At 43.0% G+C, this 18,573-nt stretch overlaps 1 protein-coding gene across 4 annotated transcripts in view; it reads left to right on the top strand.

The window, feature by feature from the left end:
* Positions 1-18,323, top strand: part of Kiz (kizuna centrosomal protein) — a 105,917-nt gene extending 87,594 nt beyond the window's left edge. For 3 of the 4 annotated variants that reach the window (XM_031372142.1, XM_031372143.1, XM_031372145.1), the window contains 4 exons: positions 1,806-1,892; positions 5,337-5,433; positions 16,440-16,483; positions 18,179-18,323. In XM_031372142.1, the coding sequence (XP_031228002.1) occupies positions 1,806-1,892; positions 5,337-5,433; positions 16,440-16,483; positions 18,179-18,282 (332 nt within the window). In that variant the 3' untranslated portion in view covers positions 18,283-18,323. Of the gene's footprint in view, positions 1-1,805; positions 1,893-5,336; positions 5,434-16,439; positions 16,484-18,178 lie in introns of those variants that run through there. The other variant, XR_004118932.1, reaches the window with a different exon arrangement.
* The last annotated feature ends 250 nt before the right edge of the window (positions 18,324-18,573 follow it).

Raw genomic sequence — 18,573 nt, forward strand, 5'->3', positions numbered from 1 at the left:
TTATTAAGGATTTCTGCAAAAGCAATGGGCAGATTCCTTGCCTCCATACACTCCTTAGAGGCTGGGGAAACACATGTGTATCTTGTAATGGGCTGTTAAAAGCACTTGTTCATCAGATATTTTCTTTTTATTTGTAGATTTAGGAGTATTTTAGCAGGTGTACATTTGCATATAAAAGAGAATAAAAGATAAGAAGTTGAGGCTTTCTCTTTCTCCTCTCCTCAGCATCCTCTCTGTCCTACCCCCTTTATTCAGCACATTTTCACCTTTTTTTTCTCTAGCTGCTTCTATTTTCTAGACCCAAAATGCATATCAAAAAGAAAAAGACCCTCTTAGTGATCCCTCAGCTTTGCAGGAAGATGGATGATTGGGCTCTGGCAGCTTATGTAACAGAGTAGAGGAAATATATTTATCTCATTGTGTCATCAGCATAGAATTAATAAACAGAATAGGTTTTAATCTCTTGGCTGGATACATGGATGTAGACCTCTTGTCTTGTATGTTTTAAACTGCAATGTTTTCTACTTCTTAAGCTAAAATTTGACATAGAGTTGAATATATAATAGTGCTTGACTACAGGATTCAGAACTGAAAACTTGAGGATGCTTGCACGTGTGTGTGTGTGTGTGTGTGTGTGTGTGTGTGTGTGTGTGTGTGTTTCTGAATATGAAAAGAACTGGCTTCTTTAAAAATGTTGGATTCATCTAATTGTTTTAATTACTGCATAATTCTTGAGTGGCAAACATTACAGATGAGAGAAGTGTTTTCCCCGGAGTTCAAAGGCACAGGGTACAGTGTATATCAAGCCTTTTACAGCTGCCTAGTTCACAGATTTTCTGATTTATGCTTTGCTTGCAGCTGGGATGAGCTTAGGTTCTTCGGCTCTTAGTCCTATGTTACAGCAGGCTGGCTTTTATTTCTGCGCGTGACTTTTTCTCCTTTATTCATGCACCCATTCACCTTGGAACCGGATTGGCGAGGTAGCAGCTTTAACTTCCTTGCTCTCCTTTCCTTTCAGAAGAGCCTGGGCTTAAGTTACCAAAAAAAAAAAGTTCTAAGCATTGTTTGGCCCTTTCACATTGTGAGGTTGACTTCCTGGCTAAGCCTTCTAGACTCTTCTGGGAGGGTTCTGCACTGTTCAAGAACCTCTAGCAAAAAAACATGCTCTTGCCTACAGAGTCTGAAGCTGGCCCGCCATCACTTAACATATTGCATGGCCTCCAGATAGTGTTCTGGTCCTCGCCCTTTCAATGAGCACTTTCCCTAGCATCTAATTGCTACCAATGGCTGCAGCTTTGCTGATCCCTCTGTGCACCTAGCTTTGCTTTCTATAGGCAGCCGCCCTCTCCTTAGCTCCTGGGATTTGACTTTTCACTGAACCGAACCAGTAGGTCTGCCTCTAACCCTCCTGAAATCTTTGTATTCTCTCTCCCCTCTCTGAGTCCCACACTCTAGTATAAGAGCCTGAGAATCAAGGCCTGGAGCCCAGAGACCTTCCTTCCAAGATGCTACTTCTGCAAGCTCAGAATAGTGAATTTTGATTGATTTTGATAGTGAATCTACACACAGATCCACTGAAAGGACGAATCTCTAGCCTCAAATGAACTCTTAAAGTTTGTCCCTGAGTCTTAAAATTTAGGTGCAACTCAATTTTTATTTGACACATACACTTGTGAGGAAGAGGTAGGAAATTACAAATTTGAAGCCAAATTGGGTTCCCTAGGGAGCCTGTGCATCTGAGAAATGTTAGCCTCATAGAGAATTTAAGAAACACTGATGAACACTTTGCTTTTCTTCATCTATAGAAACAAAAGCCTACCAGTTACTGAAGAAGTCTACCCTGCAGGACAATTCAAATCAAGCTGAAGAGAGATTTGAAAGTCAGTTTTCAAGTAAGTCGGGACAGATTCAGCACTTGAGTCCTGTGGCTAGGGGGTGAGGGCAGCAGCCACCACAATGCTTGGTGTTAGAGTTTGCTTTATAGTGAGTATTACTGAGTCTGAGTGAGCAAGAACTTTTCATTCTTAGCAGTCAAGCATTTGGAAGGGCCCTCACCCCTGGATGCATGGGCCCAACATGGTAAAGCTCTCATAGATCCTGTGCTTCTATGTGGTGTTTCATAGAGGTATCTTTTCACCAACTCCCACAGAAGATATTCCAAGCTGTTCTTCCCTATATCTCTTCCTCTTGTAAGGACAGCTCTGTGCTGCGTGTCCACTCTTGTGGGAATGCTGGGAGATTCTCTGCTGTTAAAATGAAAGGAATGTAAATTCCAAGAAAGCTAACATTTAGGCTTAAACATAGTTTCTTTAGTCTAGAGTTTTGTTTCAATTTTAATTTTCTTACATTCTCCCACTGTACATGTTGTTTTCATTTTATTATATCTTCTTTTCATGTATTTAATTTAATACCGATTATAAAAGGAATATAAGGCCAGGCAGTGGTAGCACACGCCTTTAATCCCAGCACTTGGGAGGCAGAGGCAGGCAGATTTCTGAATTCTAGGCCAGCCTGGTCTACAGAGTGAGTTCCAGGACAGCCGGGGATATACAGAGAAACCCTGTCTTGAAAAACCAAAAATAAAAATAAAAATATAAAAGGAACATAATATGAAAGAAAATATATGATTTTTTAAATTTTAGACTTATATGTTTTATTTTATGTGTATACACATTTTCCCAATGTGAGTATGTCCCATGTGCATGTGTGGTGCCAATGGATATCAGAAGAGAATGTTGGATTCTCTAGAACCATAGTTATAGTTGATTATGAGCCACCATGGGGGTACTGGGAATTGAACTCCAGGTCCTCTGGAAGAGGAACCAGTACTTTTTTTTTTTTAAGATTTATTTATTTATGTATATGAATACACTATTGCTCTCTTTCAGACACACCAGAAGAGGGCATCAGATCCCATTACAGATGATTGTGAGCCACCATGTGGTTCCTGGGAGTTGAACTCAGGACCTTTGGAAGAGCAGCCAGTGCTCTTAACCTCTGAGCCATCTCTCCAGCCCCCAGAACCAGTACTCTTAACCACCAACTACGCCATCTTTCTGGCTCAGATGGCTTTAATTTTCTATGACCATATTCTATTTCACCTATCAGAGTTGTACAGTGAGTTCTTAATGTCATATAATTCATAGACCATATTCAGGTTTCCATTTGTCTCAAACATATCTTCCTCAGACAGATACTTTTTCAAGACATGTGCTATCTGTCTATATTAGGAGAATGCATTTTTTATTAATATCAGTGGCACTGTCATTTATTTTGGTTGCCTTAATGATTCAGTGATCCACTTTAGGTTAAAGACCCAGCCCAGACCTGGAAGTAAAAAGCTCCTAGGGAGAGCCAGCCATTTTGGTGACTATGATTTAGCTCCAAAAATGTAGAAATCATAGTCTCTTAAGGTGTAGAGCAAGGCCTCTGTCCAGAAGATCGCTTCAAAAAGATCTTAGTGCGGGTCAGCTCTCTGTTCACATTTGTGACATACAGTCTATATCGAGATAGGTCTTAGACGGCATTTGTCCAGCCCACTCATTTTATAAATAAGGTCTCAGGAGAGTAAAGCCTTGCTTAGAGTGCGACTGCTTAGAGGAGAGCAAAGCCTTGCTCAGAGCGTTAACTGCTTAGCAGGTGCACATAGCTGAGAAGGCAGTGCTGCAGATATTTGGGGCAAGTGTATTGTGGTTTTTTGTTTGTTTGCTTTTGTTTTTTCAAGACAGGGTTTCTCTGTGTAGCCCTGGCTGTCCTAGAACTCACTTAGTAGACCAGGCTGGCCTCGAACTCAGAGATCTGCCTGCCTCTGCCTCCCAAGTGCTGAGATTAAAGTTGTGTGCCAGATGGCAAGTGTATTTTGATACCTAACTGGCAGGTACAAAAGACAAGTATTTGGCATAAATTGTCATCTCTTGTTATCTATAAAAATTATGCTACTATTAAATATATCAATAGCTTATTTCAAGTAATATTTACTTTGAACAGTTCATACACTTATACAATGTATTTTGATCATATTCTGTTAAACTTTTCATACATGAAATGGCACTTAACAGGTTGTATGGCTGAACACAGGCAGGTTCAGTTTCCTCCGTCTATCTCATGGTGATACCTTGAAGGATCCCAGTAGTCTGATGATAGTATTGACAGGAGCTTCTTATGCTGTTGGCTGCTCTTAGAATTGACAGTACCTTGCATCCACTCTCCATTGCCTTCTCACTTCTACTGTCCTGTAGTCACCTGAGCTGCAGAGAGCAGACACCATCTGAGAGGGTGAAGGGAAACCTGCCCGCCCTGAAAACCAAAGGGTGGGAATCTCATCCTCGCCTCTCACTCCTACAGGAGCACTCCTGTCTCAGTTACTTTCTGAGTTAGATGTTTTAGGTCTCTGTCTCCAGATCTGTTCCTGAGAAAACCCACTTAAGTTCTGAGCCCCACTTTTTATAACGCAAAGAAAGTCCTGTCCCATACAAATGTGGAGACCCTGTTTGAGTTGAGCATGGGCATGGTACTGAAAGAGTTAATCTGCCACAGAGATTACATGCAGGCACAGCATTCACAGGTTAGCAACTCAGCAAACCTGTGGCAAAGCTGCCTGTGTACTCTCTGAGATCTGGAGTGACTGCCCATTGAAAACAGAAATCCCACGGAAATATCCAAGGCTGAGGACAGTGGGGACAGTCCAGCCTCCATCCCCAGGGAAAATGGTGTTGTGTATCCACCATCCTCAACACAGGCTGAGTGAACTTGATGGCTTTTAGTGGAAATTTATTCTTTGTAGGATAAGAAACAGGATTTAGCCAAAGGGCTTAAGAATAGATAGTGTGGGAGCATGTCATCCCGGAGTGTCAGTTTATGTCTGAGACCTGGTTCCCTGTACCCGTGTCTTGGTGAGCCAAGCATCCCTGCCTGTGTCCTCACAAAATGAATCGTTCAACCTATGCTCTTATTTGTACTCCCTGGCCATTTAAAGCAGAGTTTGCTGAGGACTTCACTCTAGGTCATGTGCTTGCCTAGCACATTTGAGGAGGTCTTGGGTTCAGCCCCCCAGATCACAACAAAAGACTGAGCAATTAAAGTGAAGAATAACGCAGAACCCCTTGGGTAGTTTAGCTTTGTATGTTTTTAATTTAATTTTAGTATTATAAAAAAATTCCCCATTTCTTTTCAGTGTTCTGAGTATTTCGTCTCTGGTCCTAGAAGCCCTGAAACCTTCTGTGACTTGAACAGGATCTTCCTCTTGATTTCCCAAAATTTCAGGGAGACTGCATGTGCATTTGTCTCAAGGCTGTGTGATGGCTAACTCTCACTCTCCTTGGTTGTGTTTGTCACAGATCTGGATATTGGCAGCAGCACGCTCACGACAAAGACAGCCTACAAAATTGCCTCAGAAGCTAGTTTTTCATCTAGTGAAGGAAGTCCTTTGTCAAGGTAAAGCCGTGAAAATCTTTCTCAATAGCAGTAACAAGATGAGAAATGTCACTACGCAATGAGTTCAGCCCTCGCTGCGTGTTATTTTATGTGTGACTTGATGGAGGGTTATGGTTTGGGTTTTTTTGTTTATCTAAAATAACAGTCAAAACTTTAGTCTACCTTTGAAAATATTTGCACCAGAGCCAAGTATTGTGTTGCAGCTGTTGTTTCCTTGGTTTAAGACTCAATTGACACCTCAGTGAACCACAAATTAGCGTCTACAGCTGCTCGCAGTAGGACTGCTTAGAGACCACACAAAGGAGGCTGTCAGGAAAGGGGCAGGGAGAAGACATCAGGCCTTAAGAGAAATAAAGTGGCATGTTTCTTCTTTCTGAGACAATTGATAGATGACAGGCAATTGCTCCGTATTAGTTTTTGTGTATGGCTTCTTTTTTTTTTTTTTTAAGCAAGTCTTCCAGCCACATTTGTCTCCTTTCTGATGTGTCCTTGCTTACTCCCCTTAAAGGACAGAATGTATCTTTTTACACTTGTTAAAATGTAACACTTTTTACAAGTTTTGTGAGCTATAATAAGCGAGTTCCATGCTGAATTTGACATCAGCATCCAATAGTAATCATGCAGTGACTTCCAGTCACTTAGGAAGCATTTCTAATGTGAATCTAAGCAATTGCCCAATGCAGCCATTTTACTTTGGACTAAATACTGTTTCAAATAGCCTCACCAGTCTCCTTTGCGGTAGCACTGCTTATTAAAAACATGTCCTTTAGATGGCTGCATTACCTTTGAATTTACTACTTGACCCTGCTAAAATGTTAAAACATGACCTTTACATTGCTTCTGCTGTGTGAAATGTCCAAATAACAAAATGATCTGATCCAGAAATGTCATATTAAGAGGAAATGAAAATGGACACAAAATCTGTTCATTTGTATTTCACGGAAGCATGACAGTATTTTAGGACCTGGGCTATTTGGAGGGGTTAACTTTCTCAAATCCTTGCTTTTAGAAACTTGATGAGTATCCAAAATGCTTTCTTGTTTATAAGAAATTACCTTTAATGCCAGGTTTTTTTGCTTTTATTTTTGAGAAAGTAGGAGCTTACTGGGAGAGTATTGAATACTATATTGTTGGGGTTACACAGTAAATTCAAGTTGTGTGTCTTTTAAGAGAATTTTTAAAGGTCAGTCAATTCTACAGATAGTTCCCAGTTTTAATGTTACCATTTGGCTTAAAAATGTAACCCTTTAGTTTCTAAGACTGTTAGAAGTATTTGTCCCCATTGTTTTAAAGACATTAAAACAAGTCCTACTCCCATCCTGCACACTGAGACAGGGTTTCTCTGTGTATCCCTGACTGTCCTGGAACTCAGTCTGTAGACCAGGCTGGCCTCAAGTTTACAGAGATCCGGATTCAAGGCGAGCAGCACCAGTGCCTAGCATTAAGACAAGTTCTTTATGAGTATCCTTTGAGAAGTTCTTAAACACACTTAGAAAATAATAGGATCAGATAGGACATCTTCTCAGCCTGGTCATTCATACCTGGCCACAGTTTGACAGAGGAAAATTAAACTTTGTTTTTCTACAAATAAAGTAAGGAGCCTCCTGTTATTATTTTCTGTATGAAATTAATTTTCAAAAAAATCATAAGTAATCTCTTCAGCTCCCTTTAAGAAAAAGAAACCCACTAAAAGGTCTTCCAGGAACCCTCAGTTTAGATACTTGATAGTAATCTAGCATGAAAGGCTTTGAACAGTGAGTGTGGGTTGGGTGTGCTGTTCGTCACAGTTTGGTTCTTGTGCTGAGTCTCTTATTGTTAATACCCTGCCCTGGGCTTTGGAGAGCTCAGGTTTTGCTGTTTGTGCCTGGCTTCACTGAAATTTCTTAGAGGCTTACATTTAAGGATCCCACTTACTGCAGTCACTCCTTGTGCTTTATTGCTTTTACAAGTGGTCTCGAAACCCAGTACTTGAGAATAAACATAGCAGTGCTGTGCTGCTGTAGCACTTTTAAAAATTCTTCTTTGCTCTATTTTGTCAGTGAGCTGATGAGCAATCTCAAAAAAAAAAAAAAAAAAAAAAAAAAAAAAGGACCCTGTTGGACCTTAAAAAAAAATGGCTTCCTCTGATGTCCTAGAGACAATAATTATGATGTGCTAGTTAAGCCCAGACTACAGCTGAGGGGTTTTACTTTAAAGCAGGGGCTTGGGCGCAAAAATGCATTTATAGCTCTTTGTCTGCACCTCATTATGTGTGGGCCTGATTCATTAAGTAATTGGTTTGCAGTTGTTTACATGAGTATTAAGGCCTTCTTTTCAGCCGCCTTTGAGAGATACATTGTGCAAATGTTGCCTGTGATGAATGCAGAATGAGGGCCAGAGGGTCCCTCCTATTGGCTAAACAGTGCACTCTGTTGAAAAGCCAGAGAAAGGGATTGGGTGCTGCTTTGCATAGCAATGACTTTCTTAATAAGCGTTACAGATTAATACACACAAGCTATAAAAGATGCAAAGAGATACTCTTAGCACATTCGTACATGCTCATTTCATTGTGACGGTGGTGGCGTCCCCACGCTTTCAGATTCCGTTTTGCAGAGCAGAGGCTCCAGTGTATGAGCCGTAATAGAATCCGATGTTTATTGTATTATAAATCACGGGCAAGTAGGCCGATCGGCAACAGTTTATTATTAAAGATTCTTTCAGTGTAAATCTTTTTCTACCATTGTATTTGCTTCAGTAAAATCATTTTGTGGTTGAGTGGGGATGAAAGGCATGATGTACGAAGGAGTGAGTCCTAATAGGAAGCTGTTCTCCGAGTAAAGACCACTTGTTCCCTTTTGTTCCGGGGTGCATGCCAGAGCTTCCTCTCCTCTGCAAACATTGTCTCTCTTTACCTTCCCCAGGAAGCGGCTTCGCTCTCCAGGATCCATTTATTCAATGGAGAGTGTATCTTCCCAGCTAGCTCACTTGTAAATTCAGTTTACAGGTTCCCTTGTAACTCCGGCCTTCTGGTTGAATCAAGATAAGATTTTTGGCGAAAGAAAAGAGTGTGTGCTCGCAACATAATTGCCTGGGAGAAAGGTACTAAAAGTCACCGGGCCACCCGCACCCCTTAACAGGGCCACCATGGGTGGCATTCCTTGCCAACCCTGCAGGCCTGCAGCCATGGGATCAGCCAGTGGAGGGCGCCAGCATGCAGCTGATGATCAGATGGTGGCCACAGCTTTTCTTTCCTGTCTGTTAATTTGTTATTTTCCCTGGAATGGTATAATGATACTTAGATACTAGTTGTCCATTAAAATAAAAACGAACGATTTCTGGCAGTCCTTCATGTACCTTTATAAAGTGCCCACCTCCATCTCTAGCTTAGGAAATCTGCAGTGACCTTACATTTTGCTAAATTCGAAGCTTCCTAAGCATTCCAAACCCACTGCCATAAACTCATAAATTTATTTTTTCCTGCACAGAACACTTTTGCGTAAGAAAAATCACTTTTTTGACGGAAAGAAGTAAACTAGCTGGACCAAGGACAGCAAAAATTACAGCATGCGCTGCAGGAGCTCCAACTTGCCATCAGGGGGCGCTCAGACTTTGTCAATCTGAACAGCCTCAGCCTTTGGCAGCCTTTAAAACTTAAGATTGATTGATGTTTGTGGAGATTTGTTGATAGGGTTATTTGTACTTTTATTTCTTTCTGGATTACTTTCTCTCCTATAGTTTTCCCCAGAAAAAAAAAAATGTCAATATTTGAAGGGAAAAAAAAAAATCCAGCCGAAGATGCTATTTGAAAATGTTTAATACTGATTATACAGGTTTGTAAGTGCCATGCAGGTGCTGAGAGCCATATCCTAGTCCTCTGCAAGAGCAACATGTGCTCTCATAACTCATGAGCAGTCTCTCTCACTCCTTGGGGATTTTTTTGTTTTGTTTTGTTTTTTTCAATCAGTCTCACTGTTTGTTACTGAGCCACTGACTTAGTCACTGTTCTATTGCTATGATGAGACACAGTGACCAAGGCAACTCCTATATAAAAAAATAATAATAATAATCCATTATGATTACAGCAGAGAGCATGGTATCAGGCATGCTTGGTGCTGGAAAAAGTAGCTGAGAGCTATACCCTGATCTGAAAGCAGAGCAAGAGAGACTGGGCCTGGCATGGGCTTTTGATATCTTAAAGCCCACCCCCAGTGACACACTCCTCCCAACAAGGCCATACTTCCTAATCCTTCTAATCCTTTCAAACCATTCAACTTCCTGGTGACTAAGCATTCCAATATTTGAGTCTATGGGGGCCATTCTTATTTAAACCACCACCTTCAACTCCCTGGCCCCACAGGCTTGTAGTTATATAATAATGCAAAATTGTATTCAGTCCACCTTCAAAAGTCCTCATGGTATATCACAGTCCTAGCACTGCTTAAACATCCAAAGTGGTTGTTGAGACTCATTGCAATCTCTTAACCGTAATTCCTGTAAAATCAAAATAAAAAAGCAGATCACATACTTCTAACGTACAGTGGCACAGAATATACTTTACCATTTCAAAAGGTTGGAAAGGGAGCGTGGTGAGGAAACACTGGACCAAAGCAAGAACAAAACCCAGCAGGACAAACTCCAAATCCTGCATCTCCAAGCGCGATGTCAAAGCATTCATCAGCTCTCTAACTCCTTTCAGCTTTGTTGACTGCAACACATTTCTTTCTCTTAGGCTGGTTCCCACACCAATGCAGCTCTCATTGGCAGGTATTCCACAAATCTGGTATCACAACACAATCCAGGCTTCACCTTCACAGCTTCATGCAGAGGCCTTGCTCAGCCCCCATGCTGGGACACCCCTGACACACACAGCTTTCTTTAGCTAAGGAAGGAGATTCCACAACCCCTTTTTGTATCCTTGACTCTAAGCCAGAACCACATGGCCAAAGCTACCAAGTTCTGCTTGTTGGGGCTGGAACTTGGCCCCTCTTTCAATGACATTGTATCAGCTTTCTGTCATGGATGGGTCTTTTCAAGGCTTTAGTGTTCCTCTAAGGCCTTTTTACAAGTTGGGAGCTTAGTAAACCAGATGTTGCCCCTTCATTCCTTTTAAGGTCAGGAGGTTTAGAGGTGCTATCTTCTGGAGTTCAGGACTCAGGCTCCAGCACCCCTTTCCTGGTGCTTCTTTTCTTCTCACACTGTACGTTTTGTATTTCTCCTGGTCCCACTTGCTCCTTTTCATTGGAGATATGCATAAGAGTGACCCCTAATGACCACAACTGCATGCCACAGTCAATACTAGGCTGTCTTGAAATCTCTGCCAACTCTATTAGTGTTGGTAGGCCATGTGTATCTAGACATGCATCTATTTCTTTTAGATTTTCCAATTTAGTGAGTGTTTTAGTTTGCTTGGATAAACACCATGACCAAAAGCAACTTAGGGAGGAAAGAATTTATTTGATTACACATCCCAGGCCACAGTCTGTCACTTAAGGAAATCAGGACAGAAGCTCACAACAGGAACCCAGAGAGAAGACTGAAGCAGAGGCCATGGAGGAATGCATCTTAGAGACTTTACATGGCTTGCCCTGCTTTCTTATGCAACCTAGGTGCCATCCCTGGACAGGTGCTCCTAGGACGGGTACACCCATCCAGGGGTGGCACCACCCACAATGGGCTGGGCCCTCCCACATCAGTCATTAGTGAAGATGCACCACAGACTTGTCTACAGGCTCTTGAACTCACCACCTTGTTTTCACATCCTTTCCCCAGTTTCTGCAGCTCCTGGTGTTAGACTCCTGAGGCAGTAGAAAGAGGCAGAAGGCAGAAAGAGACCAGAGTCTGACTTTTAACACAACTGTGGTTATTGGCACACACAGCAAGGGAAATTGAGGGGCCTGGGAGCAGGGAGGTGCAGCCCTTTATACTAGTGAGGGGCTTGGAATGAGGGAAGTGTTGCAGCCTTAAGGGGCAGCTATAGGTGTTCATAGCCTCTTTCCGAGAACTGTCTGCCTCTAGCAGGACAGATTATTTTGGGAGGCAGGCTATCTCTGCAAACATTCCTTTCTGGGTTGACCAGTAGTGGCTGATTAAGGTCATCTGTAATCTAGTGGAAATCCTCTAGGCATTTCACTGTCAGGAGTTACTCTACCATTTGGTCTCTGAGTCTCTACCCTTACACTTTCATTGCTTCTGGTTTTGACCTGTCTTCTTTACATTGCATGCTTCTTAGCTGCAATAGTTTTCCAGCCTCCTGCATTTTGAGCGTCTTACAGTGTTAAGGGTTTATAGAATTCAGGTGGTAATATGAAGTGCTAGGTGAGATTTTGCCCATGTGGATCCTTAGCAGGCCATGTTGCTTTCACCACCTTTCCTGCCTTAGTATTGCAATTTACACTTTACTGAATAAGACCATCTGCTTCTCCATCACAGTAATGCCAGAGCTGTTCTCTCTGAATCCTCAACACTGCAACTTTCAGAACAGCAAAACTATGGTCTGGGTTATTCCTTTGTGAACCAGTTCCCAGGGAACTGTTCTTTTCTTGGAAGGTGCCTGGAATTTAGTTCCCTGCTGTCGCAGCTCAAAACATGACTCATGTTTTCCACACCATTCTATTTATGTTCTTTTGTAGAGAATGACTAAGTGAGCAAACTCAGACTAGACGCCATGCCCAGCACTGGAGGAAGGCAGCCGGAGCGCTTTCTACCTCTCGGAGTCTGACATGTCACCTTCAGTGCTCCTACCCTATTGAGGCTGCTTAGAAAGAAAATGTGGAGTAAGCCTGTCTCCTCTCAGTCCAGCCCAAACCTTAGTTTTCCTTTGCTCTGTGCCTGATTTGTCATCTCTACTTGGAATTTATACCTGTACGCCATGATGACCAGGAACTTTTGTTCATCCAGCTGTGTCAAACATGCTATGGCTTGCTAAAGTCCACCTTGTACAGGCTATCATGTGGGATCATCTGTAAACTTACCAGAACACTAGAAGGAAGGCATTGCTGACCTATTTTATAGGCAACCAGACTGGTGCTCAGGCCCAGAGTACATGGTAAACAGAGTTGGGTATTGGAAGCTCTGTGGTGTTATGTCCCAGATCTGTAAAAGACTCTAAATGACAGCCAGGAAGGATTCTGTACTATGAGCTGAGTGGCTTTTATACTTCTAGTTTATCTATCCTTCTTTGAGACAGGATTTCTCCATGTAGCCCTGGCTGTCCTAGAACTCACTATGTAGATCAGGCTGGTCTGGAAATGAAGAGTTCTGCCTGCTTCTGCCTTCCTCCAGTGCTGGGATTAACCACTCTGCCTGGCAGCTTTTATACTTCTAAATGGATGTAAAACTAGACCAAGGGAAGGTTCATGTACTGTGAAAGTACATGAAATTTAAGTGCCATTTTCCCTACATCAAGTTTCATTGAGGTACAGCCATGTCCATTCATTTACATACATCTATGGTCACAGACCTGAGTAATTATGAAAGACTAAGTGGCCCACAGAGCCTGAACTTTTTACTAACTAGTAATTTAAAAGTAATTTACTAGTAAATTCCTTGGCCCACCTCCGCCTTACAAGGTAGATGTATTGCTTTCACACACGTGTGGAGATTGAGCAGTCTGATTCTGAGGACTTTGATGGAGTGATAAGCTGATTGTATAGCCTAGAACTTCAAACCTAATTTCTTACTCTGAAAGGGGAAGTTCACATGTACTTTTCTGTACATGACTAACAAGCTGACTCTGTCCAGCACTCCAAGGAAAGTTCCTCCTCTGTGTCTGTCAGTTTTCTTTACATATTTGGTGAGACACATGAAAGAAGTGTTGACCCTAAGAATTATACATAATAAAAGTTGACCTTGAACTACAGTGTCACGTCCATTTTAGACATGGGTTTCTTAGAAACATTGTTTCTAAGACACCAGGTAGAGTGAAAAACACTTGAGAGCATCCTCCCCTTTCTCAGTGATGGACTATGGCTTATGTAGTAATGAAGTAGGTTTCTTGTAAGAAGTCTAATAAAACTGACAATTAAGAACCACTGTATAACTAATTCACATTTCACTGAAGTTGTGTCCTGCTCAAAAAGCCACACAGTATAACCACAAAGCAAACAGAAAAGGTAAGTTCAAGTTGCCTCATAGAGACATGACATGCCTCAAATGCCTTGTGCAAAGCAAGAGGGACCCTGGCATGCTGTGTGGGTCACCTGGCTCAGTTCACTCGCTTTTGATGAGCTGAGTGATTACAAGCACAAACATGCATGGAAGGCCCTCACAAAAGGCCATGGCCACAATCGAAGCACCATATTAGGCATTTTCTTTCCTCTTTTCCTCTCCTGGATATTTCACCCTGTATTGGCAGGGAAGACATCTCAAACAACCTGATTCTAAAGTCACATGCTAATCAGAAACACACAGGTCACATTCTGTATCATTTAACATTGATCCAGAGCCTTTCAGTAGGGCCCTGTGCTTAGTCAAGTTCATTTATCCATTTCATCCCCAGGCACCTGCTAATTGCTAATAGTGAGTTGTCCAAGTAAAATGGAACACATGTGGACTCTGCTTGCAGCCTAGAGGGTAAAGAGTAGCCTATCAGTTAGCAGAGGGAACAGATGGAAAACAGGAACTTTGATGAGGACTACAGTGGATAGGGCATGGGGGATGCAGAACTAGGAAACCCAGCATTGTTTGGGAGCCCACCTTGGGAAGCACCATTCAGCATTTAGGTTTTTATCCCCAAAACAATGGGGAAGATATTAAAGAGTTTTCATCAGAAAATGTAAGGTTTCTGTATCCATCATCTCACTCTTGCTACCAGTGGAAGGTGGATAATAGAGGGACAGATTAGATGTGGTGTCATCAGTGAAGTCATTAAACATCCATGTTGGAGTTTCTATGTAGGATGCCGTCCCGCAGCTCCTACCTGCGTGGGGTTCCACGAACCGAGGATTTGGAAACCTGTAATGGGTGATAGAGAGAATAGAGACAGACACCAGGAGAAATGGTCTCATCAAGGCGCAACTTTACTTAGTGAACACGGAATATATATACTAGATAAGCACAGGCATGCATTTTACATTCAGGTGAGAACAGACATTCGGCAAGATCAAAGCTAAAACTCTAACACAAAGGATTCCAGGACGGATAGAGAGATCAAAGGTTCACGGCTTCCTAGGGACCTGGTATCTGGTCCTTGAATCATTTACATAGGCTCCAAACCCCCAGCGAGCTAAGTCTCTGGTTTCAGATTTGAGTTCTTTCAAGAACACAACAGGGCCACCACATTTCTTTGGTGTGCTTGCCAATGTGATAAAAAGTACTTAAGGAATTGCTAAGAAGGCCAAATTGCCAGGGCATAGGTGTTGACTATGTTTGGCAGGGGATATTGGGGATGCCACATGCTGAGATGAGAGAAAGGACTGTTCTAGTGGGGTGGAGACCATACAAGAAGGATGGTGACTTTGACTACAATTTGCTTTTGGGAGAAGGGGGGGGGAGGTCTACCAGGTGTACACTGGACTTGTTTCTGGAACTCAGAGTAGGAACTCTGAGCTCACCGAAGCTATAAGGACCTGGCCCTGAGCTTGCTAGTCCTTGTCCTTTTGCTCCTGTATCAAGTCATTCAGCTGCCACATCCCATTCCTCAGTCCAGGCTTACAGTGTCCTCTTTCTCAACTAGAAATACCTTGCCTTCTGGGGACCAGCAGCTCTCAGCCCTCTCTTGTCACCAGGCTCTTTGCCCCCTCTCAGTCCCAGGCGACAGCAGGTTTGACCTTCTTCCTGTATGTCTGCTTATGCAGACCACAGCTGACTGAAGACTACCTGTCTCCCAGCATTTTAATAAATTGCCTCTGTCTTCCGGTACCCAGTCCAGCTACCTAGCACATGGGTAATGGGAGTGGGTAAATAGTTCATTGTGTGTGTACATACTTTACATAAAAAGGAATCTTGAGGCTCACTTTGTTGATGCCCACCCCCGTGGGTATAGCTTTATTATTGGATCTCTGTTGGCCCTTATCAGATGGTCACAGGGGTGCTGTGCTGTTTGTGGAAAATGACCATGGGCACTGCTGCTGGACCCTGGTCAGCAGCAGGTACCAAATGCCAAAGGAGTGTTGCAGGATACTGTAGAGCATGGAAAACGGGTCCCCAGTAGAGCCTGCTTAACTACAATGAGTGTATTAGAAGGCATATGCATAAGCTGTAGGTTGATAAGACTTCGGGGGGATGAATTTGCAAGTTTCCCCCATCAAGATTAGCAGGGTCCTGGCCACGAGAGGGCAGTGACTTGTTTAGAACAAGTAAGCTGCTCTCCTGATGTCTCCATTGACCACTTATATCTCAGCATGAGACTTGGAGAGTTTAGGTATAATACAAAATGTAAGTGATGCTCCCAGAAGGACTCTTTTAAACTCTCTAAATTGCACAAGGCCCTGAAAATGCACACTGAGAAATTCCACTCGGAAGAGCCACTGTCTTGCCCTCTTACATTCAGCAGAGGAGGCTAGGTACCAAAGCTGTAGACTCTAGCACTTGTGTCAATGGATATGTGGAAAGCTAAAGTTGGGTGTCTGCAGTGCTTGGCTGTTTCCTACAAAGAGTTTGCTGTGCCTGCCTTTGTTAACATTTGTTAACATTGTTGCTGATTTGACTGAAGTACTTGACGCCTTAAACTCTCTTCAAGTTTTTCACTTTGACTTTGCTGGAAAGCACTGACACTTCACACCCAGGACTGTTGGACAGACACCGTCCTCTGCCTGCCACTGTTCTGATGGTCCTCCAGCAGAACCCACAGAACCCAGGCTCTCCCAGGGCAGGGGCTGCTGAGAGGAGTGCACTGAAGGCTGGGAGGCTGTGGGAACCCAGTGCTTCTTCAGCAGATGCCCCTAGCCACCTAGAGCCTTGACATTTTTATGCTCTTCAAGCCTTGGAAGGACATAGAAAACTTTTCTCCTTGCTGTAAGGTTCCTCCCCAACAAATCCCTGTAAAAACTCTCAGACCAGCTGTCAATTTTCACTTTCTTATCTTACAGGCCTGAAAGCAAAAGGGATCCAGTGACCACCATCAAGTCAAATGGTAAGAAATAGACACTAAATTTCATTTCTAATGTCTTGCCCTCTTACATTCAGCCGAGGAGGCTAGATACCAAAAGCTATGACTCTAGCATTGTGTCAATGGATACATGGAAAGCTAAAGTTGGATGTCTACAATGCTTGGCAGTTTCCTACAGTGTGTTTGCTGCGCCTGCCTTTGCTAACCAAGAGAGTTGTGTTGGCTATTTATCTTTTGTGTCCTTGTATGAGGACTCTGCCATGTCCTGTCAGCCTAGGGACAGCCTGAATAGCTGCCTGAATAGGACCTTCAGTGAAAGGACCATGAAGGTGCCACAAGCGGAGTGCTAGTGCATGGTTTTTGGCATTGACCGTCAGAATTGGTGCTCTCTGCCTATTGAATGCTTTGAAGCTCTTTCCCTGGCCTCTAGGCAGGGCCCACAATTATCTGTCACTCATTCCTGTAGGATGTTTGGAGGAACCCTAACCGGTTTCTTCATATTCCACTCCCTCCTGTTCCTCTCTGGCAACTAGCATTTTATACTTGATTCTCTCTATTCATGTGCTACTTAATAATTCCCAGTCTCTCTCACTAACTGCACCATAGAATATAAATTTTCTCCAGAGGTATCCCTGGTTCAGCTCTCTTTCCTTGCAAGGCTGTGGCTCCTCTGACTTTGCTGTACCCTACTCTGTGCCCTTACTCATGCTGTTCCCTCTATATGAAGTTCTTTTCTTTTTCCTGGAACTCAGAGCTCCCCTCATCCTTTAGTCCCCAACCCTCACTGGTGCTGTAGTTCCCCTGTCACAGTAACACTGGGACACTTCCCTCCTTGCCTGGGCTCTCTACTACTCTGGTCACCTTGCCACCCATCCCCCACTTGTAGTAGTGGAGAGCACAGGTGTGAATCAGGTAGGCTAGATGTGTCCTATAAAAGAAGCCACCAAAGAGCCCCCAGGTTATTTTCTATAGATGTTAGTTACCTGATTGTCAAGGCAGAAGATGCTGTTGGTATCCTACAACACCCTTGTCAGCCTCCTAGAGGTCACCTCAGCTCCAACTGGCAGGCATGCCCATGGCCTTCTACATGAGACAGCTATATCTGCCCCAGGCTTTTGCAGGCTGCACAAGGATATTCAGTCCTTACAGAGAGCCAGAAAGTTGGCAGCTAGGGTTAGGAGATAAAGGATTAGTAAACACTGTCTTACTCTTCACTGGAGCTTGAGGAAACCTACACAGTCTCAGAAGAGCCTCAGGAGGACTGAATCCCAGTTGTTCACTGCCAGCACCCAGACCTTTCACTAGGTTCCTCTCTTCGTGGGCCACTCCCATTCTCCTCACCCGAGTGCCTCCCAAATGATAGGTGTTCAGATCAACTAATCAGCACTGCTAATTCCTCTGCCTTTCCCTTTTTTGATCAACTCTTACAAAACCACAAGCAGGGAGACAAAAGTGAAGGAGCAGCCACATGAGGTGGTGACCTTCCTGGTATCCTGGGTTTTAATGTCTATCTTATAATAAACAGTTGGACATAATGAAAAAGAGGATTCTGCTTGGATTTCTTTGGAACAATTCGAAGAATATAGCATGAAGTATGTAGATTGTACAGGTGACACAGTGTTCTTAGACGGTTCAGTACTCTTAAGTACTTGCTTTGCTGTTTTGAAAATCCTCCATCAGAATGTAAAAGTTGACAAGCCATATTCTTTTCTCTTCCAGCCTTCTGGGGGGAGTCTGATGACAGTAACTCTGAAATCGAAGCTGCTCTACGTCCTCGAGACCATGACATGCCCGATGATTTTGATGATTTTTATGACACATAAGCTGTTGTGTGCTTAGAAATAAAGTCTTTAAAACAAACTGATTAAGTGTAATTCCCAACATAAATATCCTTCTAAGTTTGCTAGTTGTGAAAGGGTAAAACAGACTGTCATTCAAGCGAGATTCCATGATAGAAATGTGAACAAGGTTTGAGAAGTAGCTGAATAGTATAACACTTGCCTAGCATGAGGGGGTTGGGGTGTTAATTCCTAGCACCAGAACACCCTATGAGGAGCCAGGACTTGGCAGCAGCAGCAGGATGGTGATTTCCAGGCCATCCTAAGCTATCTAGC

Source organism: Mastomys coucha, unplaced genomic scaffold (assembly GCF_008632895.1).
Source record: "Mastomys coucha isolate ucsf_1 unplaced genomic scaffold, UCSF_Mcou_1 pScaffold15, whole genome shotgun sequence".
NCBI classification, from domain to species: domain Eukaryota; kingdom Metazoa; phylum Chordata; class Mammalia; order Rodentia; family Muridae; genus Mastomys; species Mastomys coucha.